The sequence below is a fragment of the Acanthopagrus latus genome, chromosome 2 (genome assembly GCF_904848185.1).
Source record: "Acanthopagrus latus isolate v.2019 chromosome 2, fAcaLat1.1, whole genome shotgun sequence".
NCBI classification, from domain to species: domain Eukaryota; kingdom Metazoa; phylum Chordata; class Actinopteri; order Spariformes; family Sparidae; genus Acanthopagrus; species Acanthopagrus latus.
In genome coordinates this window covers 10,865,447-10,877,478 of record NC_051040.1, presented here as the reverse complement: position 1 = coordinate 10,877,478, position 12,032 = coordinate 10,865,447, and the positions used below count along the sequence as shown (strand labels likewise).

The window sequence follows — 12,032 nt, the reverse complement described above, 5'->3', positions numbered from 1 at the left end:
ACCACAAAAAGTTGGTATTTTGGTATTAACAAAAACAACTGAGGAGAAAACATATAGTTCAAAACATATATTTTCAAATACAAAACTTCGGTTGGGAACTGACTAACAAAACCATAACACCCCTCCTCCTCCTTCTTAGAACAGTCGAACTATTAATGTGGATATTTATGATAGACGTAAGACCAAGATGGTGCGTAGACACAACCCCGAATCACTACTCTCAAGAGTAATAGAAAAACAACAACAGGATGATTACATATGATTATTGTTGTTTAGGTAGGTGGGGGAGATGGCAGGTTACCTCTTTTTGAAGAAGTATGAGCAAGGCTGGCATGTAACCATGACATCAAAACTGCCCTAAACTCTAATGTAACTGTATGATTACGGCCGTTAAATGACATTTAGAAAATACAATGCGAGTGCAGAGTTGTATTTGTTGTTAAGATCTCTGCAATGAGAACATGCAATTACCGTAGTTAAAGGGAAAAGGATTAGCATGCTAAATTACAAATGATCAGTTTCAGACCGTTGTTAACAGTTATAGAGGGTCACACCAGTTGTATTTACATTACCATTAGAACACTGGCTTGTATACAGAATCCAGGTATCTTCCCCATTGATAATAAAAACACCAATCATACAATTTATTTGTATGCTGAGGGTAGCTTACACTCAATTGAATATAACTTCTTTATACTAGAGCCTTATTTGTTTCAGCTTTTTTCTTGTTCAGAAAGTGTTGAGTATTTTGGCTTGCAACATGGCAAGATCGCAGAGTTGTATTGTATTGCATGCCACTGAGATGGTCCAGTGAATGGGCCCTGCCCCAATCTACAATGCACCTGTTACATTTCATGTACCCACTTTCTTACATAAATATATGCAGAGTATATTCACAGCTATCAACATCATCCGCTCTGATGGCTTCTTCACTGACACTATCCAACTCTCACTTGTTCCACCCTCAGCATCACAACTGAGGTGTCCTTGAGTAAGGCATTTAACCCCGACTGCTCCAGTATGGCTGCTCAGTGGCCGACAGATCAGACTATGGTTGTACTGGACAGCTTCCAGGTGTGAATGTGTAACTGAGAGTGAACTCTCTCAGTGAACTCTCCCAAAATGAATAAAGAAGAGATAAGAACAGCTTTCTTAGCTGATGGAAAAAAGTAGATGATTTTAATATTATTTGGGTCCGCAGCCCTCCCCAGCTCCCTCATGTTCATCTCCTTTCTGGTATCCTGATTTATGTGTACGTCCCGATGCTGCCGCACGACCTGAGAAATGGAACAGGTGACATTTTGCAATTTCTTTTTTTTGTCGTTCTTAAGAGTAACAGTGAGTATGTTGGTTCAATATAAGTGTTGTCATCATTCTTCTATTTTTAATATTTTCCCCCCTTTGGGCGGTCCTGGGTATTACATTTTTAAGGCTATTTAGCAATAGAAAATTACTCCAGTCTCCATCTGAGTAATGTCAAGTATTCTGAAGGTATTCACAAGATTAAGCAGGGTGTGAAGCGGGATGATTCCTGTTCCTTTCTTTGCATATTATTAAGACACTAAACAGCTTGATCTGAAGGGGTAAAGGGGTTAGGGTTGGATCCAGACCTGTGTTTAGAAACTACCTAAACATGATGATAATTTACTTCTTTAAAATATTGATTATATTATTGATGTGTATTTTGAATGAGACTACTGTAAATTTGGTTAGATCCTGAGGTTTGACTGGATCACAGGATATGGTTTATCCAGTATAGATTCAAGTCCTCCAAACCAGCTTTAGCTTTCTGTGGGCTACATCATTTTAGATCCAGTTCGTATATGGAAAAAATTACCTGCCCAATAAGGACAAATCTTCTTTTTTTTTTTTTTTTTTTTTTTTTTGGAGAATTCCATTTGATATAAATCTCCTTCAGAACTCAAACATCAATTTTTCAACCATTGCATCACAAAACAAAACACAACCATGGATCTTACTTTTATTCATCTTTATTTGTATTATGCTGTACAAGGCATGTTACATTAGTAACTGTTATATAGTAATATATAGTAATTATATGGTTTAAAGTTTGATTTTTTGAAAAACAATACAAAATGTTTTGGGTTTTTATTATCAATTAAAAGAACATTTAGGTCATCTGTGTAAATAAACCTAATTCAAGTTGCCTAAATAAGCAGATATTCATCACAGTATGACTACTCTGATGAAAATGACTATATAAAGATATTATATGAATAATATAAAGGGATGCAGATTAGCTTAATGAATTTATTTTAATGTATCTTCTAAATTGATATCACTCTAATTTTGTAGGTCACAGCATGCAAAGTTAATGCTTTTTTTTGCTATCTGGCCATCAGGTGTTTTTTGGTGTTTTTCTCAGGTCTCAAAAGAATAATGAAACACTTTGGAGCAAACATACAGAGCAGTAAACCATAGCTGGAGGCCAGGATTGCAAAAATCTCAACAGCAACTGCATATTTTCCGGGAGAGCTAACATAAGCAGGTACAAAGGCCACCCAGACAGCACAGAATATCAGCATGCTGAAGGTGATCAGTTTGGCCTCATTGAAGTTGTCAGGGAGCTTCCGAGCCAGAAAGGCCAAGAGGAGACTGGTGCAGGCCAGCAGGCCGATGTAGCCCAGAACCAGAGAGAAGCCCACCACAGAGGCCATGGAACACATTAGGGTGACCTGCAATCCTGGGATATCTAAGTCAGCTTGGGGCTCTGGAGGACTCAGTGAAAGCCAAATAATACAGATGATAACCTTGATGAAACAAAGAACATTGCGCAATGTTAGGCTAATGTATGTAATTATATAATATTTTGAAAAATAGAGCAGTTTTGATCATAAAATGTGAATGTAAACTTCTGACCTGTATACAGGTAAAGAGGCAGACACTTCCTCTCTGTTGGCCCGGACCAAACCACTTCATCAAGGCTGCAGCACCGGGCCGAGCTGAGCGAAACGCTGCCAGAACAACTATGGTTTTGACTTGGAGGCAGGATACACAAAGTACAAAGCTGATCCCAAAGGCTGCCTGCTGGAACCGACAGGCCAAGACTGATGGACGACCGATGAAAACGAGCGAGCAAAGGAAGCAGAGCTTCAGCGATACAAGAAGCAGAAAGCTCAGTTCGGAATTGTTGGCTCGCACCTTATGATGAGAATTGAAAAGACAAACACATTTATCCCCGATATAGATTCATTTTGATTATTTTAAACAACTATTTCTATTATACACAGTAATTAAGTTCTGCTGGAATAAATATATTGACCAAACCAAAACTGTTGTTGAAAACGTTCAGTGTGTCTTTATTACATTATTCTGTACCCTTACCATAGGTGTTTGATGGTATAAAATAAACACCACAAACACAGCTGTCGTCACTGCAGCACCAGACACAGCTGCAGTGGTCAGAGTGATGCCCAATGTTTCATTAAAGGCAAGAAAATCCAGCTGACGAGGGACACAGGCTGTTTGTTCAGAATTGGACCAGAACTCAGATGGACAACGCTCACAGTGAAGAGAACCTGAGTGAAAAACACACACAAGCCATAAATAAACTTAAACAGAAGACAGAGAAGACCTGAAAAGATCAAGGTTGTTACATATAAGCAGTGTTGGGGAGACAAAAACTGCATGTAGTTGAACATAGCTACATAGCTTAACTACAATTTGCTGTAACTTGCTGGTAGTTAAACTACATTCATATTTTGTGCTGCGCCAAGTATATTAACTACTGTTTGGGTCATTTTTTATAGTTTAACCACTCAATTTACAAACTACAATATTGGCCAATAACATGAAATATTTATTTCATTAAAAAAGTCCTATATAATGTAAATTCTATTTTGTTTTCCTTTGAAAAAAGGCATGACATGCTAAGCCAACGCTGCCTCTGATTGGCTTGCCCTGGCATCAATGCTTCACAGAGTGAGTCTTTGTGCCAAGGAAGGCAGTGCTCATAAGCACGTCATGGACAACCCTCCTGTTACCCCTGAATGCGCCAGCCCAACCATGGTCATATTTGAGCAGATACATGTTGGATATAAATGCATCTACAGACACGATGTACGGAACCGGCTGTCTGATAAAAACTTTGAGAGACTACTCACGTGACATGTCAACAAGCAATTCTGCCCTGGCATCTAGTTCTATTGCCTAAGTGTCGGTGCCTCTGAAGTTTTTGTGATGTTGACCAAAAATGTCAGCTTCTGTTCTTCCAAATAAGTCTTGCGTTGAGAGACAAATTTCTTCAGGCATGTGATTTTTTAGTTTTTATTTTTTGTAGGATATTATATATTGTTTAATATACACCATATGTCGATTTATTTAGCACTGAGTTAAATGAGTATAATGGTTATAAGTAGTTGCTAAAGCTACTTTTTAGCAGTAGTTTTACAAACTACATCTCTCCAGGGGTACAATGTAGTTTGTTCAAACTACTGCCAGGCTGAGCCACATGTAGTTTGACAAGCTACACTTGCAAAGTAGCTTCCCCAACACTGCATATAAGAAGGCTGTACTTTTGTGATTGCACCACTAGCTAAATAAAATGTTTAATTGAACATCTTATGTCTTTATTTCCTCACCAGTTGTATTGCTAATCTCCCCTTCAGCACATGGGATACAGTCAAAGCAGCAGAGAGGTTCTCCTTTCCTGTTGGCCTTTCTGGTACCTGGGGGGCAGCTCTCACTGCACACTGAAACAGGAACCTAAACATAAACCCAATTATTGTTTGTTTTCATGTGAATTGACAGAAACATTTCAACAGCAGATTGACACACTTGATGTGACTACCTGATTGGATCCTGTGCTCCACTGAATAGCTGAATCATTAAGATTGAGGTCAAACCCATCCACACGACCAATCAAAACAAGTTTAACTGACCCTTCAGGGGTGTTCTGCCAGTTGACGAGGTCGTACTTTGCTGGAATGTCAGTGCCTTGAAAATATAACAGTTCACCCTGTGGTGTGGTGAAATTCACGTTGCTCAAGTGCTGCAACAGCTGAAACCATCAAATGTAGAAATAGTTGCCATTTTACTCAAAAGTAGATGAACAGTACTTTTTTTTTTTTATGTTTCCAATCATCAGTCCCCTAGAAACTGGGAAGAACATGGGTTCTAAAATACCTCTCGTGAGAGTGTTGAAATATACATATTTCTGTTTACCTCTCTGGGTTTGATGTGTTTTGGAGAAGAACAGGTGGCGCTGTTGTTTCCAGGAGGGCTGTCTCTGTTGGGGCAGGAGAGAAGGCTGTGGAGGGCGTGGGCTGCAGCATAAACAGCCAGGTACACATTATATGTCACCCTTAGCTGAGAGGTGTCAGTAAAAAAGTTCTGCACTCTCTCGAGGGACTCTGTCCCACTGCAGGGTGGTAGATAAGTCTTTTGAAGCAATCTGTTTGCCCCAGGACTACAGCCAAACTCATTTTCCCAGAATTCTTTTAAAAACGCATCGTCAGGACGATGAGATGGCTTTAAATTCCTGAGATAACTTTCAAATCCAGGTATAGGTGAACTTCGAATGGCCACACCAAGAACACCGCTTGCCACTTGAGAAGTGACAAGATTTTGGAGAAGATCGCCACTGGTGCTCCAAGCCTCACTGGCGAGGAACTGTCTGTTTGTCACCTGGTGAGAGCAACATGATATGATCAAGAGATATAAACAAAAACCATGTATATGTGTCTCATATAAGATTAGTTGTGTCATTTTTCACAGATTCAGTGCTCACATTTATCTTGGCTAGCTGCAGGAACAGTTCCCTGACGTCTGTATACCAGCTAAAGACCAGAATTACTCTTGCAGTCGAGGCCTGAATCCTGAGTGCTGCTCGTCTGGCATCACTCACAATGTTTTCCCTTTGGAGAGTCTCCACAAATGCCAGACACACTCCTTTCCCCTGAGTCTCCTCCTGAAATACCTGACATGTACATTTGAAAGGAGCAAAAAGATTAGATGATTAAAAAGAATTTAAAAATTGTATGCCATAACTTTTCTTCTATCTCTATTTCTACAACAAAATGGGAACACCTTTACTGCCATGTGGCCATAATCGTTGTTTGCTACCACTGCTCCGATCCAGGTCCAGTTGAAGCGAATGGCAAGCTGAGCAATGGCTCGAGCTTGATAGATATCACTGGCCATTGTCCTGAAGAAGTTAGGAAACTGGCGCCTGTCACTTAGACAAGGACAGCTAGCAGTGTAGCTTACCTAAAAGACAGGAAACATACATACATGCATACATACCAACATACATTCATATATACATATATACATACACAGGATAATAATAATCACTGACACTTTAATTATTCTTGCCCTTTTCCCACCAATTTGTCAGTGTGCTCACTAGACCAAACCAACCTATTTAATGATGTCTTGTCAAGTCAAATTATCTTGCTGCATGGATAGATATTTCACCAGTATCAAAACACTGTCTTCTCACATTTAGTGTTTGTTTCTTGTATTTCAGCTTTACTTTTATGCAAGTTCATTTTGCTATCAGGACAGCAAACATCTATTTTACCTAATATAAGACACAATCACATATAATGTAGTATTTCAGGAAGATTAATGGGACTTCCTTTTTGACAGTTTTGCACTTGTCCTGTTGACAGATTTTGGTTTACTTATTACAAGCAAAAACAACTTGTATTCATTGTATTTGATTTATTTAGTACAGAAAGTATAATTTTTCCAATTAACCTATGCTTAAAATGCACTACTAATAGAACATGAAAAGAAAAAAAAAATATTTGAACAACTATTAATGCACCAAAGTCCATCAAAGTGGTTTAAAAACCCTATAAATATTATGTTTAACAGGATAAATGTTGAACCAAAGAGTGTCTCACAAAGTGAAAATCAGATTTTAACATTTTGAGTGCAAAACCTGTTTTATTTCAATTCCAGTTTTCCTTAAAAACAAACACAAATAGCTTTGGGGATTTTGATAGAACTCACTAAAGGCACAGAGAGTGGCCCCAGGACATTGCAGAGTATCTTGGCTGCTATAGATGAGGAACCGCCAATGATCAAAGGAACAGGCCGATCACCTGAAGACATTATGAGATAAAAATATAGTCAAGAGATTATGTCAGAAAAATGTGTTTAACAAAAATACTGCTTGGGTCTGTTACCTGTGTCAGTGCTGTCCTCAATGTATTCACTTGTTATTAATAGAGAAAATGTACAACAGTTCCATGTGAACTTGATTTAGTACCTCTCCTTTCTCCGATGCCCTCTCCGTATCCAACAGAGTAGTCTGGCCGGGGTGCTGAATTACAATTGGTGCTGTCTCCTCCGACTAGCGACAGTGCTGCCTGCATAGCCCAAGGGTGCAGGCCACAACTATCACGAATGTGGTAGCCAAGATTCAAACCTGGTAGCAAGTTTGTACTATGATTGATTTCTTCCAGTGCAAACATCATAGCATATATGTACTGTAACGGGAGATTTTGCAGACTGAAATGAAGATGAAAAGGAAAGGGTTGAGAGAAAAATCTGTCAAAATGTGTTAAGATGCTTTATGGTAATCTGTAAGTAATATAGGTAATCAATGTGTATCATCATTGGAAAAGCAACATCTCTGTATCTTTTTAACAACAATATTAGCATGTGTGTTAAACATATGCATACAGTTTTCACAGTCAACAATGCAGTTCAGTTTAACCTGGTGCAAGGTTTGTAGTCTGGCAGCTCAGTGAAGTCGTGGGCTGTAGATGGAGTCTTGTGATAAAGACTAAAGAGACCACCAATAACTACATCTCCATCCTGAAACAGACCCTGGGCACTCGGTGAACCCAAACGAGAACAAGTCACAGTCTGAACCACCTGCAGCCCCACCCTGAGCCCCAGCTGTCTGCCCACAAGCCCCACAAGGAGCAGGGATGGGGCTGAGGAGGGCAATAGAGTGAAGAGCCAGGAGAATGAAGACATGGTTGCAGCTGTTCTGGACACTTATGGACAAATATGTACAGTACACTCAGTTAGAAAACTTATCATGGGTATTACATATACAGATAAGAGGTGCAACAGTTCCTGAAATGAAAATATCAATTTCTTATAAATTCCTCTTAACACAGCAGGACAAAGTTAATATCTTAACTGTAGACACCCACTGGTAACCACATTATATCAATGGCAAAATGCATGTTATGACAGATCCAACTTGCACTATGCACAAAGCTACACCATGACATACCCCTCCTCCTGCTCTGCACAGCACAGATGTTGCTCAGGATATTTATAACAGCATGTGAAGCACATAGCGGATAGTAAACAGGATGACACTGCATCAAATCACCTCTCTCAAAGGTGAGAGCAAAACAATAATACAATGGTCAGTGATACAGAAAACCAGCATTTGAGTGGAGGGCAGTGACCACTGATGTCCCAATAGCGTTTTTTGATCAATTAATCCACAGAGACTCACAAAAACAGAGCCCCTTGTGACTCTTCTCTCACAATGTTGTTTCAGTATAGGTCAGGTCATTATGAAGCTTTTTGGACAATGTTTTGACATTAACTTTTTCACAGTTTCAGTTATATGCTGAAGTAAAAAAAAAAAAAAAAAAAAAAAAGAATGTGTCATATATAGGACAAAAAAAGAGATATTCTGCTAATTTTTAGGTTCATCAAATTTTAGGGGGGTAATTGCTAGAATAGGTTTATATGCCTTAATGCTCAAAACCATGGATCTGAAAACTTCTTCCATGACTGACCCTCTCACTGCTGGTTCACTATCCTTGAAAGGATGGAAAGGGTACGACTCAATAGGCTGGCATCAGATAAGACCCCAGAGTGCTGGGTTCAGGTGTAGCACCAGCTTGCATCACCCACCCAGGAAGCAACATCACTCTTCATTCACTGAAACATAGTGCAACGGCAGCCATATTGGGCCTGCTGGAGTATGTTAATTGTATATGGTTCAAATACAGCAGATGGCAGGAGAACAGGCCTGATCCACTCCTGCACCTGTGACTGAGAGAGCTAGGTGTGGTGTGTCTCTGTGTAAAAGGATGCCACAATCTGAATATATGAAAATATGAATAGTCTAATTGTCCCTGGATTGGCACATTGCACTTTGGTAAGCTTGGCAGACTTGGAGGGGGACACAAAGTCAGTGGCAGTGGTCCAATCAGCTGCCAACTGTTCACTTATATGCTAGCTTTCTACATAAACCTAACCAGTGATGTGACTGGACTGTCCCACCAGATATCAGCGAGATTATGTCAGAACTCAATTCAATTGAATGAATGTCTGCAAGCACATCAGTTCAGCTGCAAAATATGGTCAGACTGCTATAACAATAGCTGAATGTTAAAGTAAAAGTTCACTCAAAACTCAAAATCCAGTCATCAGTCAGCCAGTCTTGTTTCATAGCTGCTAGTTTGCGAGTATGTGTAGCGCAAGAAGCAACTACATTATGATTTTAAGGAGCTTAAACATGACACAGTGGTTTGACTGCTGTGAGTTAACAAAGTGAGAATGGGTTTGGGAAACTAGCTCAAAAGCTGTCATCTGGGGCAGCTGTGGTTAAAGGGGTTGAGCCAGCATCTTGTTATCAGAAGGTCTCTGGATCGATTCCGTGGTCTGCATGTGGAAGTGACCTCTAAGATACTGATACCAAGATACCAAGAAATTGCTCCTGATGTGCAGGTCAGCACCTTGCATGGCATCTACCACCAGCAGTGTTTAAATGTATGTCTGAATTACTGTAAGTTGCTTTGGACAAAAGCATCTGCTAAAGGTAAATGTAATCTCACAGGACAATGTTTCATCAGCATTAAATCAGGGGGAACTGATGAGCCACAGGTGTTTCTCACATCACCTCCATCATTGTTAATTTTACAAACAATTACATCCCATTACACACTGACAACAAGGTGGCACAGAGGGGATCAGTTGAGGCTGTTTGCATGGCTGTTGTTGTTTTGCAGTTTGTTTTGCAGATCATAACTAGCACGCTGACATTATTTGACAAAAAAAAAAATATCTACAGCAGAAGAATTATTGTAGTTGCTGTATGCAATTCACCTTTTGAAAGAGATTAAGCGACAAGGCCACTCAAAGAAACAGGCTAAACAGGCAATCCAGTGTCTCCTTGGTAGAACATGACAGAAAAAGAAGGTTTAAGGGAGGGTTTTACAGTTTCACTGTCTGAAACACTGTATTTGCCTCAATTGGTCACTGTTTGCAAGATATGAATGTGAAATAAAATATGGCATCAGCTTTGGGGGAAAAATAACATGAACGTACTACTTCTATCCGGCCTCCACAGGATGGGAAGTGTATAATGCATCTGCTGTTGATTAAATGGTCTGGGGTCCATTAGTTTGATGGTCGGTTGCTCAGTCAGTCAGGAGGATTGCACAAAAACTGCTTAACATATTTACACAAAACTTGGATGGAAGACGGGTCATGGCCAGACTAGACTCCATGACCTTCTGGTGTGAATCTGGATAAACAGATTTTTTCTTTACCTTCTCACTTTCCTGAACATTGTGTAATAGGACATTTTTCCACATTTTGTTAATTTCACAGGGAATAATGCAGGGATCCTGAAAATCAGCTGTATTTAGGTGGCTGGTATCTGTGAGTAAATATAATTTGGTCTGAGCTTGGGTGAGCTCATATTATGGTTAAGGAATTGACGGTGGTTTAAAATTCAGAGTGAAACAGAGCTATCAAGTTTGATATTGTGTTAGGCTTGACCAAATTAAGGGGGATTTGGTGGACATATGCGCTCTGATTACAGCTGCCTCTACAACATATACATAGTTATATCAAGGGTCTAAGGACGGAGGTTGTTGTTCACTGTACAGATTGTAAAGCCCACTGACACAATGCAACTGTGATTTGGGGGTATATAAATAAAACTGATTGGATCTGATTGTAATTAATATGTTGACCTCATTCCTAAGTGTTGATTTATTATTTGCATTTGGACAGACGTGGATGTCTATATTTGAGAGTGAAGAACTGATTCATTTGCACAACAATAAGATTAGGGACGTTACTGTACATTAACTTTAAAGCAAATTTAAGAATTACAAATAGGGAATGTGCAAGATTATTGCAGATGTACTGCCAGTCAAACAAGGAAGGAACCTTGATGAGGGATGAGGAAAGATGTAGCGGAGCATCATTTAGTGGTATAATACTTCCATCTAGTGGCCGAGCATATTAACTGGGTGGAGAATAATGAGTGACCAACTTTATCATTTCTCTCAGTAATAGGATTTTGATGTCCTGTGTGAGGAGTCATTCTAAGGCTCAGCTTTTTAAATAAAAGTTAAAAATCAATTAAACTATATAAGGCCAATATATGACAGTGAGCCACTGTCAAAGTGAAGTGCCTTTATTATATTCATTTAAATCCACAAAATTCATTAATTTGAACTAATGGATAAAGTATAATAGAAATAACATACTATGCTCATCAAATGGTGTAATTTGTCAGTTTTTAATTGAAGTATGTATTTCTCTTTAATAATAATGTTATATTAGCATTTTTATTGATGTCAAAGAACAGCAGAAATGTTCTTAAATATTCAATTACCAATCAAAGCCTTAAGTATGTATGCCTTCAACACAGTTCATCATACTGCAATATAATACATAATATAATACATAATATCATACCCCAAAGTACCTCAAATATGTACATGACTCACACTAATGAAGACATAAATGATACCAGCGCTGGGCAAGTTGAGGGTTCAACAGAAATGTACATTATAGGTTCATTAGTTCACATTCAAGCTATAAAACTATCTGGCCATCAGGTGTTTCTTGGTGTTATTTCTCAGGTCTACAGAGAATGATGAAACATTCTGGGCAAAAATACAGAGTAGGAAACCATGGTCAGGATTGCAAAAGTGTCCACAGCAACAACATATTTTCCAGGAGAGCTAACATAAGCAGGGACAAAGGCCACCCAGACAGGACAGACTATCAGCATGCTGAAGGTGATGAGTTTGGCCTCAATTCAAATAAACTGACAATACGAT

General features: G+C 39.1%; 1 protein-coding gene across 1 annotated transcript; it reads right to left on the bottom strand.

The window, feature by feature from the left end:
• Positions 1-2,082: 2,082 nt before the first annotated feature.
• On the bottom strand, positions 2,083-7,956 carry LOC119008114 (extracellular calcium-sensing receptor-like). Its single transcript, XM_037078186.1, has 11 exons — positions 7,691-7,956; positions 7,241-7,482; positions 6,991-7,073; positions 6,049-6,228; positions 5,750-5,938; positions 5,185-5,646; positions 4,811-5,020; positions 4,602-4,725; positions 3,346-3,539; positions 2,881-3,162; positions 2,083-2,771 (listed from the first exon to the last, which is right to left on the bottom strand). Exons 1-11 carry the CDS (start codon positions 7,954-7,956, stop codon positions 2,349-2,351), a joined length of 2,655 nt encoding a protein of 884 aa, XP_036934081.1. The 3' UTR covers positions 2,083-2,348.
• Between the last annotated feature and the right edge of the window lie 4,076 nt (positions 7,957-12,032).